The following is a 27,517-nucleotide window of genomic DNA, read 5'->3' as shown; positions in this document are numbered from 1 at the left end:
TAAATGCCAACCTGGATGTTCAGTTGTTGAGATGAAAATAAGTTTTTAATTAAATAAATTTAATTTAGATTGCCACGTAAGACATTCAAGTTGGCATTTAAAATCCATTTGGACTGTCACACAGGACCGCTGTTAGGGAGGTAACGGAGCTTAACAGTAAAGTGACCACTTCGTAACAAAACGATAATGTAAGTGACTAAAACATAACATTTCAAATATAAATAACTAAAATGTAATCTGAAGTAAATAAAAATGACTATTTTCATAAGTTACCCTATTTTTTTGGTTTTCCTTTCTCTAGCTTCCCACTCAAATTGGGATAAGTTAAATTAAAAATTTATTCTAAACAAAGGAAAGAATAATCTTTTTCCTTACTTTCCTTTTATTTCCCTTGCCTACACCAATCCAACCAAAGGGTTAGAGTAACAAGTCCTTCACTCCTCGTTAAGCCTCATCAATAGAAAATTTGTCTTCTTTTTTTCTTTTAAGAAAATACTATCATTAATAGAAACCATGAATAATCCCAAAATAAGAGATACAAACTTTCAATAACAGCAACATTAGAAGAATTCAAAAGCTACCTAGGCTTGTTCATAGTCCAGGCTTCCTGCCCAGGCCCGAAAGCCCGCTTGAAATTTAGAAGGGTTTTAGCAATATATTAGGCCTGAAAATGCGCTTGAATACAAAAATTAGTCCCGCTTAAAATATGGGCTAGGCTCAGGCTTGAATATTCAAGCCCTGAGCCCGACCGGTTTTAAGTTTATAATACTTTATATTATGTTATTTTTTTATATATTATATAATCCATAACACATTAAAAAAAACCTATACTAAATCTATAATACTATTCTAATGTAAACATTAAAATAATATTAAGATGACTATATAAAAGAATTCAATAAAAAATGTATAAAATTATTAAATATTAAAATAAAACAAAATAAATATTTTTTTAAATAAAAAATAATATGAGCGAGTTTAAAATGGGCTTGGATTAGTCTTTTCCAAATATGGACGGGTTTAGGCAAAATTTTAGGCCCAAATTTTGGGTCGGATTGGGCTTGGGCAAGCATATAGTATGTTAATATCATGCTTAGACTTAGCCCGAACCCGACCTGACCCAGTCCATGAGGCATCTCTAGATGTATCACCTTGATTAAATTGTTGGAAATTACATTCTAGCCAAGGTCAAATTTGAGTAGGGTGAGCAAAACTCGATTCGACGTGAAAAATCGAAAAAAATTTGAATTTCGAGTTAATCAAATTGAATTATTCGAGTTATTCAGTTTTTTGAGTCAACTCGAATAAGTAATTTAATTTTTCAAGTTCGAGTCGAGTTGAATTTTACAATTTGAATAATTCGAATAATTCAAATAACTCAAATGACAAATTCGTATAAATACCCCTTTGATCCCTAATAATTTTAAAAAATGAGCAAATTGATCCATTTCAACAAAAAAAATAAAACAATTCAAAATAATTTTCAAAAATTCAAAATATTTATAAAAAAACTTCTAAAATTTCGTAATTTTTTAATAATTATAAAAATTAAAAAAATTCTAAAGAATATATGAAAAATGTTTAATTTTTTTAAAAAAATCTAAAAAAATAATTATTTTGTATCTAACCAAATAAATCATAAATTCAAATTTATCATAATAAATTATCTTATCTGTTTTCTTATTTTACTTTGAAAGAGTTCTTAAATGTATGGTTTCAAATTTACGTGCTCTAATATGAAATTAATTATATTGTAATAATATTTTAATTTTACATGTTTAATTTTTTTAATTTAACTTGAACAATTTCACTCGATTCAACTCTACTTTGATTTATTTCACTGGACTCAATTTGAATAAAATATGGCTTGTCAATTCAATTAGCTTGAATTTTTTCCACTTGATTCGACTGAACGCTTACCCCTAAATTTGAGGGGGAAGCAGGGGCCTTGTCCCCTCCCCCACCCTCAAGTGGAAAAATACTATTTAAATATCCTATAAGATGATTAAGTTAAAAATTAGTACATAATAAAATTACACTTTGACCCCTAAAAATAAAAAAAATTATATTCAATCCCTTAAAAATGATGAAATAATAAATTAATACAATATAAAATTATATTTTGATCTCTCAAAAATTTATTATTCAATTTCGGCCCCCTAAAAGATGAGCGTTGGTCAACAAAAAAACCAGTACTAAGAGCTCTAAAAGATTCACTGCATCAGTGATGTTCAAAATATCAAATCTAAAATGACATATCCTCTTTATCATCATTTCGGATTCTATTTTTACAAACACCATCACTATATTCTATCATAATAAGCCCCCTCCTCTCTAGCGACACTGTTACCATGGTAAGTCTCATCCATAAGCCAGAAACATGACTAAAAATTAAAAACACAATATTGTGAATTGAAATTAAAAATTAAAGAAAATACTATTAAAAAAGCCGCGACTAACAACCAGCTCGAGTGTAGCAGCGGTGATTAAATCTTGGGAGATGGGGTTAGTAAAACTTTTAAAAAATTTAGGAGTTAAATTAGGGTTTTTTTTAAAGCATGGGGTCTAATAAAATTTATGTGTGGGATTAATGAGGACTTTCAAAAAATTTAACCAAAATTTTCTAAAAAATTCAAGAAAAAAAAATGAAAAGTTGCAAAAATTTTCAAAGGATTGGCCTCAAACTCGAGAGTCGATGCGACTACCAAACCCGTATGACGTTAGGAGAGAGGTACTACAAAGTACACTAATTTAATTACATTTGCTACTGAAAAGATTAATTAAATTTGGCAGTTTCTGAATTAATTAACCCTTTTTCTAAAGCTTAAAATATTAAGCCAAATAAATATTTTATTACTAACCAATCATTTAAACTTTGTGTGCTCAACGACAACATAAAATTCATTTAATACTTTCTTTATTTTCACGGAAGAAAAAACCCAAATGAAATAGGAAAGCAAGTTCCCCACTATTCTTGGCCAACATACAGCTGCAGCCTTGCCACCTCTGGTCTTCTTTTTCTTATCATTTAAAAAAAATATTAATTTATATTTGTAGTGAGTGAAAAAATATATAAAAATGAAATAGTAAAAATTATAATGTTTTATTTTCAAGTATAGTATAATATTTAAAGCATTATTTTTGAAACAAAGAAAAACGTAAAAGATAAAGAATTTATTCTTTTAATTTTCTTCTCTCTTGTATTAAATTCAAAATATCTACCTTTTTTTGAAAAAAAATCCTTCCTCTACTCTGTACAAGGAGGAGTAACTTGGGTACTTCTGCTTTTCAGTTTTTGATTTCTTTTTTCTTCTTTAAACCTTACTTAATATTTCATTTTTTTTGGTTAGGTTTTCTTGAAAGGTGGGGTTTTTGTTTTCTTTCTTATATAGAAATTCTTTTCTTTGATTATTGTCCCATCATTTTTTTTTTGCTTTTAACTTCTTTACCATATTCCCCACCTGGGTTTTTTTTGGGTATTATTATTAGTATTATTATTTTAAATTTTGTTCCACACACCCACATGCATGTTCTTCAGTTTGTCTGATCTGGATTGGATCACAAGGTGTTATTTTTTTTCCTACCTTGAAGAAGTGTAAAGAGAGGAATAGAAAGGGAGGTTTCTTTGGTGGGGTTAGTTGCTTGAAGTTTCTCTTCTTTCTTTTTTAGGAGCAATCTTTGATTGGTTAGAAGAATGAAGAAATAAAGAACCAGGTAGGACTTCCCCCCCCCCCCCCCCAAAGTTCATATCTTTTTGATCTCTATTTTGGGTCCACAAAAGGTTCTTTTGTTGTTTCACTTCTTGTTTATGTTATGATAGTTACAAGTGACTGTGTAACATTGAATTTCTATGTGGGTGGGACTTGGGGTTTTGGTTGGTTTTTGGCCACAATTACATTTGCTTATTAATTGTTCTTTTTTATTATTCTCATTTGTTTGAATTTGTTGGTTTGTAGGGATGAATAATCTACTTATGTGCTTGTATTGTTGCTGGATTTTTAAGTAGAAATTGAGTGTTGTAATACTGAATGATTGAAAATTGTTTTAATTGGAACAGCAGTCTTGGGGTTGATAGCATTTGTTTGAATTTGTTAGTGTGGAGGGATGAATAATCTACTTCTGTGCTTGTATTGTTGCTGGATTTTAAGTCGAAATCAAGTATTCTAATGTTGAATGATTGAATCGTGTTTAAATAGGCAAAAGCAGTCTTGGGGTTGATAGCATATTTGGACCCCTTTGCCATGGCTGGTATTGATGTTTCTAAGTATGCACATAGTCCCGTGCATGTGGCTGTTGCAACGAGGGATTATGGTAGTCTCAGGAGGATACTTGAGGCTCTCCCACGTCTTGGTAACCCTGATGAGATTCAAACTGAAGCAGCCTCATTGGCCGAGGAAGAAAAGGCTGAAGAGATTGCTGCTGTGATTGATAGGCGTGATGTTCCTAATCGGGATACCCCTCTTCATTTGGCTGTTAAACTTGGTGATGAAACTGCAACTAAAATGCTTATGGCTGCCGGTGCTGATTGGAGCTTGCAAAATGAACAAGGATGGAGTGCACTCCAAGAAGCAATTTGTAATAGGGAAGAGTCTATTGCGATGATTATTGTTCGGGATTACCAGCCATTGGCATGGGCAAAATGGTGTAGGAGGTTGCCTCGTTTGGTGGGAACTATGCGAAGGATGAGAGACTTTTACATGGAAATCACATTCCATTTTGAGAGTTCTGTGATACCTTTTATTTCCCGAATTGCTCCTTCTGATACATATAAAATTTGGAAGACGGGTGCGAATTTGAGGGCTGATATGACTTTGGCCGGATTTGATGGTTTCAGAATTCAGCGTTCAGATCAGAGTATTCTTTTCCTTGGTGATGGTTCTGAGGATGGTAAGGTTCCTCCTGGATCACTTTGTATGATCTCACATAAGGATAAAGAGGTGATGAATGCTTTGGATGGTGCTGGTTCTCAAGCAACTGATGAAGAGGTTCGAAAAGAAGTGGTTGCAATGTCTCAGACTAGTATATTCAGGCCTGGAATAGATGTGACACAGGCAGTTCTTTTGCCACAATTGACTTGGAGGCGACAAGAGAAAACAGAAATGGTGGGTGCCTGGAAAGCTAAGGTGTATGATATGCACAACGTTGTTGTTAGCATCAAATCAAGGAGGGTGCCTGGGGCCTTGACAGATGATGAGTTTTTGGGAACTTCCAATGAAAACGAAGCAGCGAGTGAAGAGCTTGATGAGATTTTGACAGAAGAAGAAAGGAGACAACTCGAAGTTGCTCTTAAATTGGATTCTTCAGAAATGTCCAATGAGAGTGAAGATGGCATTATTGGACATCAGCATAGCGGTTATGAGTCTCGGGAAATTCCTATCGAGGAAACCAACGGTTTTAAAAATGGGGAGACTAAGCAGGAAAAGAAAGGATGGTTTGGTGGATGGAGGAAAAAGGAGACAAAGCATGATGTGCAGAGGAAGGTTGTGCCACCTAGAAGTTCTTTCCGTGTTGATGAAAAGGTGAGTGACTTACTAGGAGACTCTCCATCAAGGAGTCAGATAAAACCTGGTAGACATTCTGTGGAGATTGTGGCAACAGATGATCATAGGAGGATAAGAGATTTGAGAATATCTACTTCCATGAGTTCTGAGAGTAGTAATCGGCGTAAAGATAGTAGCCGGGAGAACGAGTATAAGAAAGGATTGAGGCCTATTCTTTGGCTGTCTCCGAACTTCCCACTGCAAATTGAAGAACTCTTGCCTTTGCTAGATATTCTTGCAAACAAGGTCAAAGCAATTCGGCGGTTGAGAGAACTGCTCACGACAAAGCTTCCTGCAGGAACCTTCCCAGTAAAGGTTTGTTGTTCTTTTACCGACTGATTAGGCCCTGTTATTACCCTGTTATATCATATGAACTCTCAATAATGACTTCTGTTCTTGTGCCTAAAACATAATATGTTTTTTTGGGAAGGCGTTACCCTCTAGACAGATTTGTGGGTTTTTCGAATCTTAGTCATTAGCTACACACCTGTTGATGATTTTTGGCATTTATTTTGAGGTTCGTTTGTTACCCGAATTTTTTGTGATCTATTACATTAGAGCGCATTGGACTTTTTCTAGACTTCTTTAGGGTTTAAGACTAGGATTTTGGTATCTTTATGCCTGGTATATGATCCATTCCCTCCCTTCCATCTATGGATGCATAGGCTTGCCTGGTGAAATGGAGGTATAGTTTCATTCTTAAATATTGATCGTGCCAATTTACTGTACTCATTCCTCAGGTTTGGGGCTTTCTGCAAAAAATAAAAGAAAAAAAGGATGGTGGTTAAATAAACTAGTTGCTACTGCTTTTATTTTCATATGCCATGCATAATTCTCTTTTAAAGGTTTTGACTTGAATGAGTTCTCATGGTTGTATGTAGGTTGCTATCCCTGTCGTTCCAACAATCAGAGTATTGGTTACTTTCACGAAGTTTGAAGAACTACCACCCGTGGATGAGTTCTCGACACCCCCTTCAAGCCCCACTGCCGGCCAAGAAAGCCCTGCTGTGACACATTCCTCGGGTTCTTGGTTTCAGTGGATAAAGACTCCATACCAACGACCTAGCTCGTCCAATCATAGCTACAATAAGATAGAAAATCTTCAAGATCCGTTTGCAATACCGCCCAATTATACTTGGATTACAGCTGAAGCAAAGAAAAAGAAGATGCAAGAGAAGAGCAAATCAAAGAAAGGAAAGGGTCTGAATCATTGAAGTCAGGCTATGATCCCGACGTATAACAAGTTCCAGCTTTCCAAAAGGAACTCCAGCAGGTACCAAACAGGAAATAGTGTTTCATTAAATCCATTGAAATGAAAATAGGGAAATAGATAATTGGAGCTGTGCTCCATTCCCTTCTATCACAGGAAAATTCGATTGTGGGGGCATAAAACAGGTGGAAAGAAATGTGATTTGGTTGGGATTTGGTAGGATGTTACAATCTTTGGATTACTGATTTATATATTTTACTTGTGACTAACTTTTGGCTACATACAGTTACCTATTTCTGGCACTGATATTGTTAGTAGCCATCGAAAAATCTAATACGAATGACTCGTTATTCACTAGAGTTCTTGGCCATAATAGTTATGTAGGATAGGTGGCTGAGTTATTCTGTAACCACTTAGAATTCCTTTTAGTTCACCTTGTGCAATGTGTCTTTTTCTTTATCTGTATTTGTTCCATTGCAAAGCAAATTCTCATATGTTCTGATGATTAATGATTGATGGAGCTCTACTTGAATATGGAAACTGTTTAAGAATACCCTTTTGGTGGAAACTTTAATATTTATGAATGACATGGAGTATAACTTAAAGATAGTGGACTTCAATGTACTAGATCTTGTTGCATTTACTGGATAAGTATCATGGAAGCCCTTACCTTAGGAGTTGAATTGTGTTTTGTTTCATCTACTTTAAGTAAATTAGTTTTTGTACATTAGATTAAAAAGCAAATTAGTTTTTTTTTTTTAAATTTATCTTTTTTTACTATTAAAAATTAGTCTATATACATCGGCATGAAATATACGTAGCATGCCATGTGTAATTGTCTTTAGTTCGTTAGTTTATCAGTTTTTAATAGTAAAGATAATGAAATTAAAAAAATTAATTTATTCTTTAATTTAATATATAGAGAATAATTTATTAATTTTTGAGTAAATTGGCTTTCATGATGCTTCTGGGGTCGCATTTACCGATGAAAACCCTATTGACTAATAATATTGCATAAAAGAAACTATGAAAACCATGGGGATTGATTATGCTGCTGTTTGGTAATGTGACCATGCAAAATAACATGAAGACAAGTTTATTAGTTTAATATTTCTTTATGAAAAGTAAAAGGTGCCAACATTTCAATCAAATATTAAAAGCATCTTAGCAATCATGTTTTTATGTTAGTGCAGCAGAGGCTTGTGCGTTTATGCTATGATTGTGGTAATAAGCAAAGATTTTTGATTAACTTTTGTCTTTTTGGGGTCCTACAAGGATCTGCAAACCCCCCCATCGCTAGCATTGACCAGCTTTGTTCAAATTGGAAACTTGGGATTTTCAGGGAAAATTTGCAGTTCCAAGCCTATTGCTATTTGTCAAGATCATACATAGCAACTAGAATAACATTCAAACTTTCAAAGATTTTTCGTTGTTAATTGAAGATTTTGATGCAAAGGAAAGGGAAAGTTTTTAAGAACTTTAATGGCATGCAGTTAATTAATTGCTATATGATTTTGAACTCGTTTGATCACTAGATTCACTTACCAAAGGGACGACTTTAAGTAACAAACATGCTCCTAAAGAGAAGAAATGCATGCACCAGTTTTTGAAATAATCATGACCCAATTTCCTTTAGTTCTGCAGCCAACAGACCCCAATGGAGAGGGGGCCCTGCCCCTCTCCTCATGCCTCATATTTAAAAGACATTGATTGAACAATGAAGACTCTAGTGGGCAACCATTTTTAATGCATTCCGTAACAGTAAAAAGAAAAAAAACCTACCTACTTCACAAATCTGTCTGCAATAATGCATCCCTTATGGTTAATCAGTTTTTGGAGCACTGTCAAATATGATGCAGGCACTTTCACTGCATTATGATTCATCTTTGCATATCTGAACTCTGCAAATTTGGCTAACTAATTATGAATAATCAAGCAACAATAGTTCTATACAATTTTCATAAATTAGTTCATCTTTGAATGGACTTTACCTACTTGGGAATGTTGTTGCTTCATTGAATTGCACAAACACAAGAGTTCCTAACTCCTCCTAGCTCTCCATCATCTGACACACTTTTATGGCAAAAAATATGTCAGAAACATACAAAGTTGGTTTAAGACTATGCTCTCTTTTCATTTACTAAAGTATCAACCCATATTCAACATCTATATCTGATATATATTTTGAACATAGGACGAGGCTAGGATCCCCCCGATATATGAAAAAAAGTGACCATATCTGACATTCATTCTCGAGTCTAGATAACATTAGTTGAATCTTAAACTATGAAATATAATGCTAACAAACATCCTAAGAACACTTCTTGGGGTAGTGCTATTTCTCAAAGAATTGACTATAAGGCCTTTGGCTAGCCTAATGGTAATTTCAGCTATGAAAGTGAGATTAATTCCTTATATATAGAAGAAAATATAAAGGCTTAGCTACGTGTGGATGATGTTTACCTTGGTTCAAACTCTTGAACATGAGCAATATCTTTACCATGAGCATCAGGCCAACTAACTTTCCTCCTTTGAGTCTTTAACTGGTTTTCTTCATCAGTAGCAGTAGCTTTCTTGAGATTGCTCTTGAGAGTGGGAATTAGTTCCATGTGAGGCCCATTAGTCCCACTACTACTGCAGTTGCCACCATTGGTGACCCTAATTTCATGGCCTAATTGTAACTCATCATCATTACCAACTTCTTCCATGACCCCATCTTTGATACTCTTTCCCACACTTGACCACTTCTTCTTGATGTTAATCTCTTCACCTTTGGTATCCAAATTCCTTGATGGTACATAGCATGAGCACACTAGAGCAGTGCACCTGTTCTGCGCCGACGCCGCCAGGAGTACTATACCTCCCCCTTCCAAAACAAAGCTTAGATCCCCTCTCCCTTTCTAAACTGGTGAAGAAACCGCTTCATATATATATATATGCCATTTGATTTTACTAGTATACTTTGCTTTTTTACATAGAAGATAATTGGTAAAAGTATCATAAAAGCTCTTGTACTAATAGTTAGATTACATTTTGCTCCCTCACTCAAAAAAGGGGCAAATTAGTCCCTGTACATTAGATGAAAGAGCAAATTAGTCCTTTTGTTAAAAATTTCATCCACTTTTACTATTAAAAATTGGTCCTTGTAGAATGAGGCACGATATACGTCACATGTAACTGTTTGGTTATTCTGTTAGCAAAACCAGTTTTTAATAGTAGAATTGAAAAAAAATTTTAATAGAAAGGACTAGTTTGCTCTTTGATTTAACGCACATGAACTAATTTAGTTATTTTTTAAATAAAGAAGACAAAATACAAATTAACTCTTAGTACAAGTGCTTGGTGTTTTTACAGAAGATGCATAGGACTAGGAATAGGAAATTGTTAGGAAAAGATGGGATGAATAGTTGGATATAGCAACTCCGGATTTAAGTTGGAAATCGTAATATTACATTATAATCATTGTGGTGAATATCTTAAAGTTGTATTCTTTTGCTTTTAGCCTCACCACTCATTACTGAGATGAAAATGGGGTGAAAAAAAGAAAGAAAAAAGAGGGGATTAGAGTACTCATCAACCCCCAACTTTTGACTGTTTATATGTGGGGGAGGATTTGGGTTTTCATTGGTTCTTATAGTTATGAGATGGAGATAGGCATCTAAGCTTTTATTCGTTGCTTTTCGCTCATTTGTTTTGCTTTTTCATGGCATGAGAGCCAGCAATCAATAAGTGGTAAAGAGGGGAAATTATTATAGTTTCACAGGACATTATTATAGAAAAATGGAATAAACACAAAATTATATTTTCTTTACTAGGTCTTGTGTATATATATTATGTCGAGTAGATTTGTATAAACCTCGGGTTATTTACTCAAAATTAAAGTTATTTGAATAGAATTGAATTGGTCAGTTAGACCGATTAAATTGAGAATAAGTTTGTATGCTAATTTAAATATAAAGTTTAAATTGATCTCTGAGTAAACTGTTCAAAATTGGTAAAATTCAAAATCGGAATAAATTATTGATTTATATATAGACACAGTCTGACTTGTGAACATTTATATAGATCTTAATTTTAAAATATAATTTACTTTCAAGGGAATAACTTAATACAATTGATCCAATTGACTAAACAATGACGTCAAAGTCTTATTTCCTATTTAATCATTAATCAAATATTTTTATTTATCATCAAATATCGTAAAACTCGAATTCGTGGTCAAATTGGTCATATCATCCATTCTCAATCAACTTATTTAACAATGGTTAAATAAAAAAAAAACCATAAAGATTAAAAAAAATGTTTTTCTTACTTGTTCAATTGTCTTTTTATTTTATTTTATTTTGATTTTCGATTTTAGGATTGCACATTTCTTCAGAGAGGAGAATAGAGATGCTAATAGTTTGACTTCAATGGCGCTGTCAAGGCCGTTGGGTAGATATATTTTCATGCAATCGTTGGATGAAGTGCTCCAATTACTACATAATGACTACTCTGAAGTGACTTGACCTTGCTTAGTGTAGTTATGGTTTATTCCTTCTCCTTGTAATATATATATATATATTCAATTTTATTAAATGTGTAAATGGAAGTTGGTGCATTTATAATGCCTAGTGAAACATTAATCTTCCTAGTGTGTGGCTTCTATGTGCATAAAATCCAACATTATAACTACACCATTTGTTCCACATCAATCCTCAATATCCTCATGTAATGTATTTTGGTCCAATACGTTTTTTTTACTCAAATAACTAAGAAATATGGTTTTAAAAAATCCTACTTTTTAGCTGAATTATTATTTGTTGAATTTATTACTACTTATTTTTATTTAATTTTTCCTAAAACAATATATCACCCATACCTAAATTCTTTTCTCTTACACAAGAAAGAACAATGCAATTGACATAGTCATTTTGGTTTGACACATACAAAAATGCAATTTAATCGATATAATTATTTCAGATTTGGTTTTAAATGTGATAGTATCAAATTCAATTTTAATGGTGCTTTCAAAGAGAGAATTTAGATTCAAATTTTAGAGATAAAATTGTTAAGAGTGATAATCACGAACTATAAATAGAATACTTTCGGGAGAAGCTAATAGACATGGACATGGAGATACCATTATTCCAAAAAAAAAAAATTGTTTTTTAATGGAAATCATGTTTTTAATGGAAAAAGTTGCTATTTATTCAATTGCTGGTTGAGAAAAGAAAAGGGAAAATTTTTTGTTAATAAATTAAATGATTTTCAACACGGTTCTCTTTAATGAATGAATGGTTAAATAATTTCTTACTCCCTTGCTTAAAGCTTGACCATTTGTTCATTTTCTTTATAAAGGAAATATTTCTCTATAAATATTTAATTTCTTAATAAGGTAAGCAACGAGAAAAAGAAAAAAAAGAAAAAAAAATCAAATGGTAGAATTCTAAAAGCTTGAATTCACTATTTCTTACATGCCTTATTGAATAATTAGATTATTGTGGGTTAACCCTCGCTTAAGCTTTTAGATAAGATGGGTGTTTTTACTTGGATGGTTGTGCCTCTTGTCTTTTTTTTACTTTTATGGATGGTCATGTAATTGCTGATATTCTTAATGCTGATGAAAATGAACAAAATTTACTTTAGCATCTAGATTTGTCCAAAGAAATGGTAGAAAATGAAAGAAATAGGAGGTCTTTAACATTTTTGCCTCTAGTTGGTTTAGGTGCCATTGGTGCAGCTGGTGCTGGTGTTGCTGCTTTAAAAGGTGCTTCTGCTTTAAAAAGAGCCGTACATCAACATCGTGTAGCAGGAGGTGATGGTAAAGGTGTTGGATTTGGAGGTAATATAGGAGGACAATGAGGGTTTGGAGGAAACAGTGGTGGAAGTGGTAGTGCTAATTTTGCTGGTGGAGTAGGAGGACAAGGGGGGTTTGGTGGAAAAGGTGGTGGAAGTAGTAACGCTAATGTTGCTGGTGGAGTAGGAGGGCAAGGAGGGTTTGGAGGAAACAGTGGTGGAAGTGGTAGTGCTAATTTTGCTAGTGGAGTAGGAGGACAAAGGGGGTTTGGTGGAAAAGGTGGTGGAAGTAGTAACGCTAATGTTGCTGGTGGAGTAGGAGGGCAAGGAGGGTTTGGTGGAAAAGGTGGTGGAAGTGGTAGTGCTACTGTTGTTGATGGAGCAGGAGGGCAATGGGGGTTTGGTGGAAAAGGTGGTGGAAGTGGTAGTGCTAATGTTGCTGGTAAAGTAGGAGGGCAATGAGGGTTTGGTGGAAACGGTGGTGGAAGTGGTAGCACTAATGTTGCTGGTGGAGTAGGAGGGCAAGGAGGGTTTGGTGGAAAAGGTGGTGGAAGTGGTAGCGCTAATGTTGCTGGTGGAAAAGGTGGTGGAAGTGGTAGCGCTAATGTTGCTGGTGGAATAGAAGGGAAAGGAGGATTTGGCGGAGAAAGTAGCACTAGTGTTGTTGGTGGGGCAAAAGGGCAAGGTGGAGGTGTTGGTAGTGGTGGTGTTGATGGTGGATCAGGGGGTAATGGTGGTGGTGGCTTGCATTTTGGTGATAAATTTCATTTTGGTTTAAGAGGACGAGGAGGGTTTAATGGAGGTAACTGATGCACATGGCAAACAATGATATTTAATTACTGAATTCTAGTTATATATCCTTATGAATAACAACATTTGGTTATTTGTGTTTCACTTATTTTTATTCGGTGAAACCTTAAATAAGAGATTTTGTTAATCTTCACATGGTATGCATAAGAAGTTTTTACTGTATTTTTCTAATATCTTTGTGAATCTTTGTTATAGAGAATATAACTTGTACTTTTTTTTTGTAATGCTTTTTTGGGGGACTACTAGATGAAACTTGGGAAAAGTCATAGAGTCAACACAATTTTTTTTGTTAGACATAATCGATCACCTATATATTTAATCATTTTAATAATGTGAGAATAAATTAATATTTCACACTCATGCACTCATAAAGAAACACTCATTCATGAACAAAATAAGTGCTATCTAATCTATATAATACCTATACTAGTCCCCTCAATGTATAAGCAACCTGGCTAATATACTAGATCAATTACAATCAATTTTCCATCAAAATAGCAGGATAATAAGCTCCGAGAATACCTTTAATAAGCTTTAAATAAGTCTCGAATCTTCAGGATAAGTTCCCATTATTTGTTCGGTTCAATCCAATCTCCTCAAAATATGGAAATTGATTTCCTTGATCTAATTCCAATGGATCTCAAAGATATGTTCCTATAACAGGTTTGGACATCATAATGGGCTTGCACACATCCAAGATATCAGCAAAGATTTCAGCCTAAGGTTTTTGTTACGAAAATTTTCCAACTCCATATAAGGTAAGTTTATGAGGTTGAGCAACGCTAAACACTAGTGGGCATTGCTCCTAGTCACTCTTTATAAATTGCGTCAACGACCTTTAATTTTTAAAAAAATAATAATATTGATGTTGATTTTAGTGAGTTGGGTTGATTGAGTGTGAGTGAGTTGGGGTGATCTTCAAAAGGAGAAAAGGGTCAATGGACACTAGAGTTTGATTTTTGGTGTGCCTTTCGATTTTTATGTTAGTACCGATACAAATGATATAAAGCAAGAGATATGGTTTTAGTCAAAGGGTCAACATACCTTGCTAAGAATTGTATATGAGTATTTATAGGCTCCCAATTCCATTCCCGCATTTGCTTAAGCTGGTGCCTAAAGCTAACAACTTTGTGCATGGCTTATTTTATATATTTAGGATTGTTCGACCCCTTAATGATTTTGTGCATGTTGATTGAGTTAGAAAGGGAACTTGTGGTGTTGAGATCTAGTGCCCTTAGTGTAATTATATTGTCAAATGTACTTGTAACTTTTGAACAAATTGATTTAATAAAATCCCATCTTTCTCATTAATATCTTTTGTATAATGTACTTAATGGATTTTGCAAGCAAAATGAAAGAAAATACTAGCACATTGATTATCTAATGTTTAACTAATATTAAGTTGCAATATATGGTTGATCATAATGCGATAAGACAACTTATATTAGTAAATAATCTAAATGGTTTATAGTATAATCGAAATTGAGTAAGTCGATTAAAAGGCTATTATGTCATCTATCAAGTCCAAATAGGAAGATACCTTGTCTTGGGTATTGAAGCAGATGAATCCTGAAAGATAGAGACTTAGATGTGATTGTTTGGATTGACAGAACATTGGATAGGACCCAAGTAGAGTAAATATAGATTTATTCACTTGTGACACTCATTATCTGACTTACCTCAATACTGAGTAAGTGAAGGACTATGTGTTCACGACTTGTATATTTTGATGTATTAAAAACTCGATTTCAATTAGTAATAGAGTTGAAAGTTGGTGTGCTGGGCATACGACTTTTGTTTGATATAACTTCACTTACAATAGTGGAATTCATAGCTCAATAAATAGTAAATGACATCCTCTCATTGACATGATAGATGGAAAAGTAACGTGACCACAAGCCATTTGTTTAAAGGCGAATGATTCAATTATTATTTTTTCATGGAAGAAGTTTTAATGGTTTGCATGAGATAAAATAGGATCATGTTGGGAGAACGAATTTTATTCCAAAGAGATTAAGGATGTCTTATGAGGGCAACACACATATGACAAAGTTATTGGGCAAACACTCAATGCAGTAACTTTCGTAATGGTATATTATGGGGAAAGCTTAGTCATGATACTTTAGTGGAATGACTGCATGACTAAATAATGTTGTAATTAATTGAAAAAGAGTTAGAAATTAATTACAATTATTTGAGCCCTAATTATATATATCCGATTGGTCCTTTTGCTAGCTCGGCATATCCTTGATGGCTTGCATTTGAATTGATGATGTGAATATATGAAAATGATATATTAGAGAAATAGATTTCATTTATCACTATTCGCAGTGAATGTATTTTCTTGCCCTAAATAAGAGATGCATTAGAGATTAAATTAATTTCTTCAAATTATTATGTAATTAAATAATTGAAGTTTGAAGTGAAAATTAAATTAATTAGTCATCATAGTTTCATAGAATAAGGTAAATAAATTTATTTACTCCTAGATTTTAATACAGTAAAGTCGTCATGATTTTCATGAGATTAGAATCGGGTCGATAAAATAAAATAATTAAGCTAATTAATTAAATTAATTGAATAAATAATATTTTGACAATTAGAAAATTGTTTGTTGGATTGGATAAATTATGAGTTGATCTAAAGATAAGATAACAAATATAATTGTACCTAATACATGACGAGATCCAAGTAAGCCTAATATATAATAGTGGGTGACGCTTAGTTCTAGAAAGGGGTTGTCGCCGCACACTGTATGTACACCTTGTAGGAGTAATTTTATAATTAAAATATTAGTTTTCGATCACACATTGTTGGATTGAAACTCTAGCAAGTCGAGGTCGAGATTAGTGGGGAAGATCGAAATGTTGCATGTTATATATGACTTATTCCACTTATTTAGAAAAAAATAAATATTTCGAGTAAAATATTAATTGCTATAAATATCACAAATACTCAATTTTAGAAAAAAAAAACTTCCACTTTGTAATAAAACTGTTTTCTGAACTGTTTTTCCCAAGAATGTGGGAGAAGGACAAGATGCTTAGTGAAGATGCATTTGTACTCTGTTAGGGAAATTCCTTTATACCCTTGGTTGGCTTTTTATCATTTGACTAGTCTGCATAATGAGTTGTTTTTGCTTATTTGGGTTTGAGCTTGTGCTTGTTACTCTGTGTTAGAGCCCATGAAGTGTTTTGCATAAATAATAGTCCCCCATTTGAAGTGGCTTGTAGAAGACCAATAATAAATGTTGCTATTGAGTATTGTGAGAGTTGGCACCTTTTCAATGGTGACTGACACACTAGCCTTGGGGATAATGTGCAATAATGAGGGGAAGAGTGATCATTGTAGAGTGGCACCACATGTTTGGGATGTTTAGTGGTGTTGTAGTTATAAATTTTATTTGCAAATATTTTCTTCTTTTTACTACAATTTTCTCTTTAGAAGATACCTCTTTCATGGACACTCCTTTCTCATGTTTTGAAATGTTTCTGTGATTTTTTTCATTCCTTGTAGCTTCTTCTTTTCTTGGTTTCTTTCTTCTTGAGTTGAAAATGTAAAGTGTGATGAGAAAGGGTACCACTAGGGTCATTCTCCTTCAGTTGCTGCTGGTGTTATTCCCCCATTCTGTAGATATGTATACTTTGGAGTGAAAGGTAGAGACTGTAGTAGGGTTCTAAGAGGGATGAAAAAATCATTTGTTCTTTTATTGACAAATTTTTAGGGAAGGTTTTCACTTACCACTTCAGCCATTCTTTTATGAGTGCTGAATTTGGATAGTCTAAACCTTAAACAATTTTACCTAAGGACTGGGCCATATTAGTGAGCTACTTTACTCGTTGTTGCGAAAAGAAATGGAATCCTTTTGTGTGGGTTATCCCCCAACTTAGTCTGTTGTAAGTTGAAGACGAGTTGTTGGTACTACCTGCAAACATAGCATGTAAGGATGTTTGTAGGGATGAAAGATTATGACTGGATGGATAAAGCAACGTATTTTGTTGGAAAACATGGTCGTGCACCAAGATTGTAAATATGCAATTAAATATGTGAATATGAAGTAAATTATTTGCAAGTATATAGATCAAATTGTAATATCGTTAATCTACAACGAAATGCTTGAAAGAGTATTGTACTTAAGAGATTATTATATTGGAGAAAATTATTACTAAATTAATTACCTAAAAATAATTACAATTGGGTTACAAATTAGTAGTGCTGCTGGTTCAAAATTGGAATAACAATAAATCAAATTAAATTAACTAACCTAAACTAATCTATCACAATTTCCTTCCTACTCCTAGTTTCAACGATATGAGCTCCAAGCTTAGAATCGATTGAATTCCTAATTATCAATTAAGCCACTAATTACCTTTAATTGAGTGATTTACCACCCTTAACTGGGAGTACCCTTTCGGTCTCACCCTTAACATGTAAAAAATTCACTTCTTAATAAAAATGATAAGAAACAGTTCGAGATAGATTATAGAAATATCCTAAATTTTTACTTATTTTACTTTTCTTGGTATATTAAATTTAATTACTTTAGTTAAACCAATAAAAAAAATTAAAGTTTCTTTGTATTCCAAAAAAAAAAAAGAGGTTTTTGCCTACTACTTACTGTTTAATTTCTCATGATTCATTTTTGGTACATAAGTTAATATGTAATGTTGGTATAGTAATACCATTTTATTTGATTTTTGTATACCTTAGAAGGAAAAGGGAAAGGAAAAGGAAAAGTAAAAAGGCTTAATTGCATTGAAAGGATTCATATACTAATAAAATTCAATGTTATTAAATGTGTAAATGGGAGTCTGTGCATTTATAATGCCTAGTGAAACATTAATCTTCCAAGTGATTGGCTTCTATGTGCATAAAATCCAAACACCATTTGTTCCACATTAATCCTCAATATCCTTATGTAATGTATTTTGGTCCAATACGTTTTTTTTACTCAAATAACTAAAGATTATGTTTTCAAAAAATCCTACTTTTTAGCTCATCATGGAATTATTATTTGTTGAAATTATTACTAATTCTTTTTATTTAAATTTTCCTTAAACAGTATGTCACCCATACCTAAATTCTTTTCTCTTACACAAGAAATAATAGTGCAATTGACATAGTCATTTTGGTTTGACACATACAAAAATGTAATTTAATCGATATAATTATTTCATATTTGGTTTTAAATGTGATAGTATCAAATTTGGTTTTAATGGTACTTTCAAGGAGAGAATTTAGATTCAAATTTTGGAGATAAAATTGTTGGGAGTGATAATCACGAACTATGAATGGATTACTCTTTGTGAGTAGCTAATGGGCATGGAGATACCATTATTCCAAAAAAAAAATGATTTTATTCGAAATCATGTTTTTAATGGAAAAAGTTGCTATTTATTCAATTGCTGGTTGAGAAAATGAAGGGGAAAAAATTTCGTTAATAAGTTGAATAATTTACAATATGGGTTCTTTTTACTGAATGAATGGTTAAACGATTTCTTACTCCCATGCTTAAAGCTCGACCATTTGTTAATTTTCTTTATAAAGTCAATATTTCTCTATAAATATTTAATTTCTTAATAAGGTAAGCAACGAGAAAAAGAAAAAAAAGGAAAAAAAATCAAATGGCAGAATTCTAAAAGCTTGAATTCACAATTTCTTACATGCCTTATTGTATAATCAGATTATTGTAGTTTAACCTTCGCTTAAGCTTTTAGATAAGATGGGTGTTTTTACTTGGATGGTTGTGCCTCTTGTCTTTTATGCTTATTTTATGGATGGTTATGTAATTGCTGGTATTCTTAATGTTGATGAAAATGAACATAATTTACTTCAGCATCCGGATTTGTCCAAAGAAATGGCAGAAAATAAAAGAAATAGGAGGTCTTTAACATTTTTACCTCTAGTTGGTTTAGGTGCCGTTGGTGCAGCTGGTGCTGCTGCTACTGGTGTTGCTGCTTTAAAAGGTGCTTCTGCTTTAAAAAGAGCCGTACACCAACATCATGTAGCAGGAGGTGGTGGTAAAGGTGTTGGAGTTGGAGGCAATATAGGAGGACAAGGAGAGTTTGGTGGAAAAGGTAGTGGTAATATTGCTGGTGGTAAAAGTGTTGGATTTGGAGGTAATATAGGAGGACAAGGAGAATTTGGTGGAAAAGGTAGTGGAAGTGGTAGCAGTAATATTGCTAGTGATAAAAGTGTTGGATTTGGAGGTAATATAGGAGGACAAGGAGGGTTTGGTGGAAAAGGTGGTGGAAGTGGTAGCGGTAATATTGCTGGTGGAGTAGGAGGGCAAGGAGGGTTTGAAGGAAAAGGTGGTGGAAGTGGTAGTGCTAATGTTGTCGGTGGAGTAGGAGGACAAGGAGGGTTTGTTGGAAAAGGTGGTGGAAGTGGTAGCGCTAATGTTGCTGGTGGAGTAGGAGGGCAAGGAGGGTTTGGTGGAAAAGGTGGTAGAAGTGGTAGCCCTAATGTTGCTGGTGGAGTAGGAGGGCAAGGAGGGTTTGGTGGGAAAGGTGGTGGAAGTGGAAGTGGTAGTGCTAATGTTGATGGTGGATTTGGAGGGAAAGGAGAGTTTGGTGGAAAAGGTGGTGGAACTAGTAATGCTAATTTTGCTGGTGGATTTGTAGGGCAAGGAGGGTTTAGTGGAAAAGGTGGTGGAACTGGTAGCGCAAGTGATAGTGCTAATGTTGCTGGTGGAGTAGGAGGGCAAGGAGGGTTTGGTGGAAAAGGTGGTGCAAGTGGTAGCGCTAATTTTGCTGGTGGAGTAGGAGGGCAAGGAGGGTTTGGTGGAAAAGGTGGTGGAAGTAGCATCGCTAATGTTGCTGGTGGAATAAAAGGGAAAGGAGGGTTTGGTGGAAGTGGTAGCACTAATGTTATAGGTGGAGTAAGAGGACAAGGTGGGTTTGGTGGAAAAGGTGGTGGAAGTGGTAGCGCTAATGTTGCTGGTGGAGCAGGAGGGGAAGGAGGGTTTAGTGGAAAAGGTGGTGGAAGTGGTAGCGCTAATGTTGCTGGTGGAGCAGGAGGGGAAGGAGGGTTTAGTGGAAAAGGTGGTGGAAGTGGTAGCGGTAACTTGCATTTTGGTGGAAGTGGTAAGTTTCATTTTGGTTTAGGACGAGGAGAAGGGTTTGGTGGAGGCAATTGATGCATATTACAAACAAAGATATTTAATTATTGAATTATAGTTACATTTCCTTCTAAGTAACAACTGTTGGTTATTTGTGTTTCACTTATTTTTATTCAGTGAAACCTTAAATGAGAGATTTTGTTAATCCTCGCATGTTATGCCATAAGAGGTTTGTACTATGTACTTTCCTAATATTAATGTTAATCTTTGTCAAAATGAGAATAACTTAAAATCTTAAAAAATTGGGTTTAAGAGTTCAATTGCATATGAGAAAAGTGTTTATGTTCTTACAATACCCATTATCAAGATGATTCCAAATAAAATGTGTTATCCATAATTTTTAAGTAATGAAATCAAATTCCACATATATTAAATATTTCCCTCAAATCAAAAGTATTATTTTTTTAATTTTTTTTTATGAATGAAATGAAATATTGAAGGAATATAAAGGTATATTCTATGGAAAATTTCATTCCATTCATCTAGTATATTCTTTTGCAATTAATAAGCTTGTAGTGCTCTCTCGACACCTCGATGGTGAGCTAATATATTTTTATTGCTTGGGAATATTGCCATTGAATGAATTGAAATAATATTTGTATGCAAATTAAGCAATGCCACGATTAGTGTCTACTGCGTTAGGAAATTTTGAAGAACAAATAAGAACACAACAATTTATTTACATAATTCGGTTTCTCCAAGTTTGTAGTTCCTAGAGAGACAATCTATTATCTTAACAATTTGTACAATAAGTGGTTACGAGCTTTAGCATTCGCTAGATTAGAAACCTCACTTTTTCACCTAAGATCTACATCACTCTCCTCTATGTTTTCCTTAGGAAACTTCGACTAAAAATAAAGTAAACCACTTGATTTCACACTCTTTCATGATCAAAATAAGTGCTCTCTAATCTATATAACACATATACTAGTCTCTTGAATGCGTAAGAAACTTTTCTAGTATACTAGATCAATTATAATCAATCTTCCATCAAAATAGCAGGATAATAAGCTCTGAGAATATCTTCAATAAGTTCTAGATAAGTCTTGAATCTTCAAGTATTGTTCCCATAGTTTGTTCGATTCAATCTAATCTCCTCAAAATAGGGAAGTTGATTTCTTGGATCCAATCCCAACCAATCTTTAAGATATTTTCCTATAATATGTTTGGATATGATAGACGTGCTAGCACACATCCAAGGTATCAGCAATGATTTAATCCCATGATTTTTGTTTTGAAAATTTTCCAATTCCATATATGGTAAGTTTAATGGTTGAGCAGTGCTAGACATTAGTGGGCACTACTCCTTTTCACTCCTCATAAATTTTCTCAACAACCTTTAATTTTTAAAATTAATAATCTTGATGTCAACTTTTTAGGTTAAGAAGGGATTGGTGGAAAAGGTGGAGTAAGAGGGCAATGAGGGTTTGGTGGAAAAAAAGGGAGGAAGTGGGAGTACTAATTTTGCTGGTGGAGTAAGAGGGCAAGTAGGGTTTGGTGGAGGTGGTGCTATTGGTGCAAGTGGTGGTGGAACAAGAGGACAAGAATGGTTTGGTAGAAATATTAGTGCAAGTGGTCGTACTAGTGTTTTTGGTGAATAGGTGTGAAACAACCCAATTTTTAGTGGTGTCGAAAAACATGGTTTCGGGATCTCATTTTTATAAACCGAACCCGTAAATATTAAATAAGAATATTTTCAGAGTTAGTGTATAGATGAATTGGAATTTGAATTAGTAATTTAATTGCAATTGTGATTAATTAGTGTATAGATGAATTGGAATTTGAATTAGTAATTTAATTGCAATTGTGATTAATTAAGACCTAAGGACTAAATTGTAAATGTTTAATTGCTATAGATTTTTAATTAGAATAAGGATAAAGGATTTATATAGCAATTACCCAAAGGTTTAAAATGAAAAATGAACCTATTTTAAACGGATGATAGTGGGATGTGATGTGAATTATCATTAGTTTAAGTTAATTAAGGATTATGGATTAATTAATTAAAGTAAATTAATTAAGTTTAATTAAATTAATTTAAGTATAAACGATAAAATTGGTGAAAAAAGTTGATAAAAAGCATCATTTTTTTCCTTTTTCAACCTACTATGATAGGAGAAGAAAAGAATATCTTTATTTTACATTTTGGCTATTAATTAGATAAGAATTTCAAGTCCTTTTCTTGTAATACTTATAAATTCTTATAGATTTGTGAACATAAGAGCTTGATTTATCTAGCCCATGTACCAATTTGTAAAACTTTTAAAGTTTTGAAAGTGTTGATTGTCAAGAATTAAATGATTTAGGTGTTAAATTGATAAAAAATTAGCCTAGTTTTAGAAAAAAAAAAGACTAAACTGTAAAGCTTAACAGTGAGTTTTTCACATTAGGGACCAAATTGAATAAAAGACAAAAATATTATGAAATTTTAGTAGGAATAGAAAATAAATGGTCCCTAATTAATATAGATTTTAATAAAAGGCTTTGGATTGAAAGTTTTGCTTGTTTTGGTTTTAGGGACGATATTGAATAATTTGCAAAATATGCATATATTGATAATTGATTGTGAATTTGATGTATAATGATAGGGTGATATGTTTTATTATTATTCGTAGCTAATGTTGACATGGATTCATTGAGAGGGAAAGGAAAAGCGAAAATAGTCGACGGGTAGCCAAAATTTCTAGTTTGTACATTTATAACTTAAGTCGCATGAATAGTTTGCATTTTCATGTTAATTGCATGTGGGAGTACCAAGGTAAGTAAATGATGATAATATGGGTTATTAAATTGAGCTCGAATGTGAATTTTTGGAATAGAGGACTAAACTAAGTAAATTGCGAAATAACATGAATTGCAAGAAAAATGATATGTACTATGATTTGGGTAGAAATGTATTGAATGATATGAAATATATGTGATATGATAATGAATTAGATTGTGATGGTCAAAATGATTGGAAATGGATGTGTACTAAAATGTAAATGGAATTGAATATTGATACTCTATTATCTAATCGGGTGGAGTCGAATATAGTTAACACGTCATAGGATTGGTTTGAGTACAAATTATGTGCCAGGATGCACTTTATGTGTCATGATGTCCTATTATTGCATTAATAATGTAACACCCTACACCCGGCCTAGACGTTATGGTCAAATCTTAAGGTATTACACTTCCTGTTTAGAAACCCAAATTAAAATATAGTTTTGAAAATCGTGTGATCTGAAGATATTATTTTTGGCAATAGTCTTACATGTTTTTTTAAAAAAATCACGCTCAAAACTTATTTATTTTACAAAAAATCACTTAATTTAATACTTAATGTTGCAACAAAAATTTTGGAGTTCATAATTTGAAAACAGTGATTTTAATAAGTGAAAACATATTATTTTACCGATTATTGAAAACAAAATCCACCAAAAAATCTAAAAACTAAAGAAATAAGTCCAAAACATTTATACAATCTAGAATTAAGCTTAAAATTATAACTTGTTCTTTTTAATTAACCATAATCTAATTCGAGCTCGTGCACATCGCCCAATTGGAAGTTTACTAATTACCTGAGAAGACGAAATTTATTGGGTGAGCTAACAAAGCTCAGTGTGCAACTCAACCTACATACAAAAGCAGATAACAGATAGTCAAATAGAAATCAATAATTGAGCAGACACGGATGGCATGATTATGTTGATGCAATATTTTTTAGAAAAACACAATGCATATTTTTAGAAAACATTCTTACCCAACTCAGCTACACATCAAATAGAGTTCCCTAGAACTCGTCCAACCAAAACACACCAATAGATAGTTGTGGAACAATGGCACTAAAGTAGCAGATAAATATGCCATAACATATATGGGTGGTCGAGCCACCATAATTGCAGTCAAGCTGCTAGAACGGATATATGGTTATACCACCAGATAGTGTAGATCTTTAAAACTTCCTCCTTACAATATCATCGTTACCCCATGCAATGTGACATGGCTTGCAGACTCAGAATCGGAATAGTAAGCATGTTGAACATGCAATCATATATTTAACAGAAATCAGTATGCTTTGCAGAACAGGTATGTCCGACTTCAATAACAACAAATCAATTAAATCAGAATAGCCACAAAGTCGCATGCTATGAGAATTGGAAGAAAACATAACTAATCAATAATCGTATATACTTAGCTAATAAGAAACATGCTAACGATGCTCACAGAAGTAGCACATACAGAAGCAAAATATCGGATTTCATATTTAAAAGTCATACATATCACATTACAGATCCTACGAAGTGGCTAACCTCGAATTGCACTTCAACTATGACCCTAACCAAAATCTACAGAAAATGATGCTCATGTGGCCCACATGGCCTAGCACACACCCTATGGCCCACACAGCCTACTTAGCCTAGCTTATGTGACCCACACTGCCATGTGGCATCGATAGTGAGTTTTTTTATTTTGCCTTGTTCACTATTTTTCAAGATTATCATCATACACCTGACTATTTCTGAAACACGACGTTACAACACACTTTCAGATCCTAAAACAACAATCAAAATAACAAATTAGCAACCATATCAAATCCGAATTAATCACTCAGCCTTTACTCGATTAGAGTATTCGATCACAGCCGTTAGGGCTTGTCTACCATAGCAACAACATACCCAACAAGTCCTTAAACTGTAGTATAAGATTTCTTACCCAAAGGCGCAACAATTCCTAACGCTCAATTCGCCGACGGAGTGTCTGTCACAAAATCTCCACCTAATAGAACATAAAACAATTAGATCACCCGATTGGCCAATTAATCAAAATCATATATCTATCACCCTTGGAGAGAACACGAAAACAAAATTCCTAAATGAAATACATGGAACTTACCAATGATAAATCGACCGTAATGAAATGTCAAAAGAGCAGGGGACAGCCAAAAGAACTCTAGGATTAACAACACTTAGAATAGCAATAATGTAATCAAAGGTAAGAGGAAAGTAGAAAAGAGAAGGAAAAATGACAGAAGGGATTTTTTCCCAGGAGTCAGTATAGCAAAATGGAAAAAAATGAACATGGGAGAAGAGGAGAAAGAATAGGGACGACAGAATGAGAGAAGTGGGAGAGAGAAAATCGTGAGGGATTGTTTTGGGGAGAAAAATTAGGAGATTATCTCTCCAGTCGCACAAACTCCTTCCTTGATATCATCAAATTAGGTTGTTTTGAATTCAAATCTGACTCAAACAATGAGCATAATGAGCATGGACAACACAACAAAGAGGAACAAAAAATAATTTCATTTTTTTCACACCACAAGATTCATGAGACCAATTGATAAGCTAAAATTTTATCACTAAACCAACAAGAATAAAAAATTTTTGAAGGAAAGAGAATTGAACACAAGACCTCAAACACATAACTAAAATACTTCACTACAAAACCAAATCAAATTACTTCACAGATTCCTACAACATTTATCCCAAAAACAAGACGTGACCACTCTCGACTTACTAACTAAATTTTTGCTAATCCGATTTTTGAGATGTGACAAATAAGATAGAAAATTTCAAATTAAGAAACTATCCTAAGCAACTATTCCCATCACCGAAACATGAAACTTTTATTAGTGTAAATCGACCCATTTTGAAAATAATTTTCTATTAAGATTGAAACATTGATAGTTGGCTAGAGGATTCAGATTTCACTTAATCATTTCTACTCAAACAATCACATTTTCCAATTTTAATTAATTATTATTGCCATTATTTTACCACCTATTTTTACCGAAGCAATTTTCTAAATAAAATTTCAATCTACTTATGATCAAAACATGCATCAAATCCTAAGAATTCATCCGAGTTTGATGGTTTTAAAAATTACTCCCCAGCCTGAAGAATCTTATTAATATCATCCTTGAACAAATAACCAATTATTTTAGTCTCAACTTAAGATTTTAACTATACACAAATATGACTACAAATGATTACTATTTTAACAACTCACATGATATATTAAAGTAATAAGGTAAACATTTGATACATTGGTAATGTACTTTTTTTTTTAATCCTACAATCCAAATTATAAATTTATCATGTGTTTTATTTATTTTTTTAATTTTTTTACTACACCTTATATACATTTTTCGTCGACCCAACCTTACCTATGGAACTTTTAAATTTCACTAGCATTGAACCAAATATATAAACCAATAAGCTCGAGTAAATATATAATGTATTTGAAATGGATAAATATATATACCCCAGGATCTGTAGGCTAAGATTCAATCTAGATAAAGCCAAAGTGCCTAAAAATGAAAAAGTTGGGTTGCTGGTGGTGGTGGGACGAACTGCTTCCTTTATTGGATCGATTCACTATTGTCGAATCAAATGGAATTTGGTTCACCTAAATCCAGTCGGCTCAGACTGACTCGGGAAGCTTCACCCAAAGCTTCAAAATAGTGCATTTAGCACCTCAGAAGAAAATTAGAAAACCTCCTTTGGCTAATATGCTAAATGAGACACTAAAATGATCCACTTTTCCTCCTACTCCTCCTCATTCTTTCGAACAAGATGACGAAACTTGAGACTAATATTTCGAACAAGATGACTCTGATCTAGCTTTGGTGACCACTTGATCGTCTTGGTTTCTAATATGCTTCCCTCATCATCTATTGTCCTCTTTGGACCTTCAGGACTTGAATGAAGACTACGATTGACTCCAATGAAGCATTGGTCGAAAGTAGTGGTTTCTTTGTCTCCCCTTTTCATTTTTCTTCCTTAGATACTAACTTTGGTTTTTTTTTATTCCATCTCTTCCTCTGTTGCAGGTTTAGGTTCCAGGGATTGTGGGTTATACGGGTTGCAATGATATAGGTAGGGGTGTTCATTTGGTTAACCGACCGACCTTTCAAAATCTTTAATAGTTAACCGAACCAATTTTTTTTTAAAAAAATTAACCGAACCGAAATTTTTTTGGTTAATTCGGTCGGTTAACCAAAAACCAAAAATTATATGTTTTTTATTTTTGGTTAAAAATTAACCGAATTAACCGAATTACCCGAATTAACCGAAT

General features: G+C 33.3%; 2 protein-coding genes and 2 long non-coding RNA genes across 5 annotated transcripts; 3 read left to right on the top strand and 1 right to left on the bottom strand.

The window, feature by feature from the left end:
- Positions 1 to 2,947: 2,947 nt before the first annotated feature.
- On the top strand, positions 2,948 to 7,209 carry LOC107927787 (ankyrin repeat domain-containing protein 13C-B). 2 transcript variants are annotated; one of them, XM_016858900.2, is made up of 3 exons: positions 2,948 to 3,714; positions 4,197 to 5,855; positions 6,422 to 7,209. In XM_016858900.2, exons 2-3 carry the CDS (start codon positions 4,242 to 4,244, stop codon positions 6,752 to 6,754), a joined length of 1,947 nt encoding a protein of 648 aa, XP_016714389.2. In that variant the 5' UTR covers positions 2,948 to 3,714; positions 4,197 to 4,241; the 3' UTR covers positions 6,755 to 7,209. The 2 variants fall into 2 exon arrangements, with proteins under 2 accessions (XP_016714389.2, XP_040944022.1); XM_041088088.1 differs by having other exon boundaries at positions 2,982 to 3,714; positions 3,957 to 5,855.
- Positions 7,210 to 12,155: 4,946 nt separating this feature from the next.
- LOC121214441 (uncharacterized) lies at positions 12,156 to 13,666 on the top strand. The gene is made up of 2 exons (XR_005910050.1): positions 12,156 to 13,072; positions 13,112 to 13,666. It is a non-coding gene; the product is annotated as an uncharacterized lncRNA (long non-coding RNA).
- A 5,281-nt stretch (positions 13,667 to 18,947) lies between these two features.
- Positions 18,948 to 20,603, top strand: LOC107927687 (glycine-rich cell wall structural protein 1). The gene is made up of 2 exons (XM_041088087.1): positions 18,948 to 20,315; positions 20,382 to 20,603. Exons 1-2 carry the CDS (start codon positions 19,061 to 19,063, stop codon positions 20,474 to 20,476), a joined length of 1,350 nt encoding a protein of 449 aa, XP_040944021.1. The 5' UTR covers positions 18,948 to 19,060; the 3' UTR covers positions 20,477 to 20,603.
- A 3,218-nt stretch (positions 20,604 to 23,821) lies between these two features.
- Positions 23,822 to 25,689, bottom strand: LOC121214440 (uncharacterized). Its single transcript, XR_005910049.1, has 3 exons — positions 25,337 to 25,689; positions 25,157 to 25,219; positions 23,822 to 24,075 (listed from the first exon to the last, which is right to left on the bottom strand). It is a non-coding gene; the product is annotated as an uncharacterized lncRNA (long non-coding RNA).
- Positions 25,690 to 27,517: the final 1,828 nt, after the last annotated feature.

This window comes from Gossypium hirsutum, chromosome D02, assembly GCF_007990345.1.
Source record: "Gossypium hirsutum isolate 1008001.06 chromosome D02, Gossypium_hirsutum_v2.1, whole genome shotgun sequence".
Classification (NCBI taxonomy): domain Eukaryota; kingdom Viridiplantae; phylum Streptophyta; class Magnoliopsida; order Malvales; family Malvaceae; genus Gossypium; species Gossypium hirsutum.
The sequence above is the reverse complement of the archived record's forward strand: the minus strand, read 5'-3'. Positions and strand labels throughout refer to the sequence as shown.

Coding starts and splice junctions, on each gene's coding strand:
- LOC107927787 (XM_016858900.2), top strand. CDS start 4,242: ATGGCTGGTATTGATGTTTCTAAGTATGCACATAGTCCCGTGCATGTG. Junction 5,856..6,421: donor CAGGAACCTTCCCAGTAAAG/GTTTGTTGTTCT, acceptor GGTTGTATGTAG/GTTGCTATCCCTGTCGTTCC.
- LOC107927687 (XM_041088087.1), top strand. CDS start 19,061: ATGGGTGTTTTTACTTGGATGGTTGTGCCTCTTGTCTTTTATGCTTAT. Junction 20,316..20,381: donor AGGAGGGTTTAGTGGAAAAG/GTGGTGGAAGTG, acceptor TTAGTGGAAAAG/GTGGTGGAAGTGGTAGCGGT.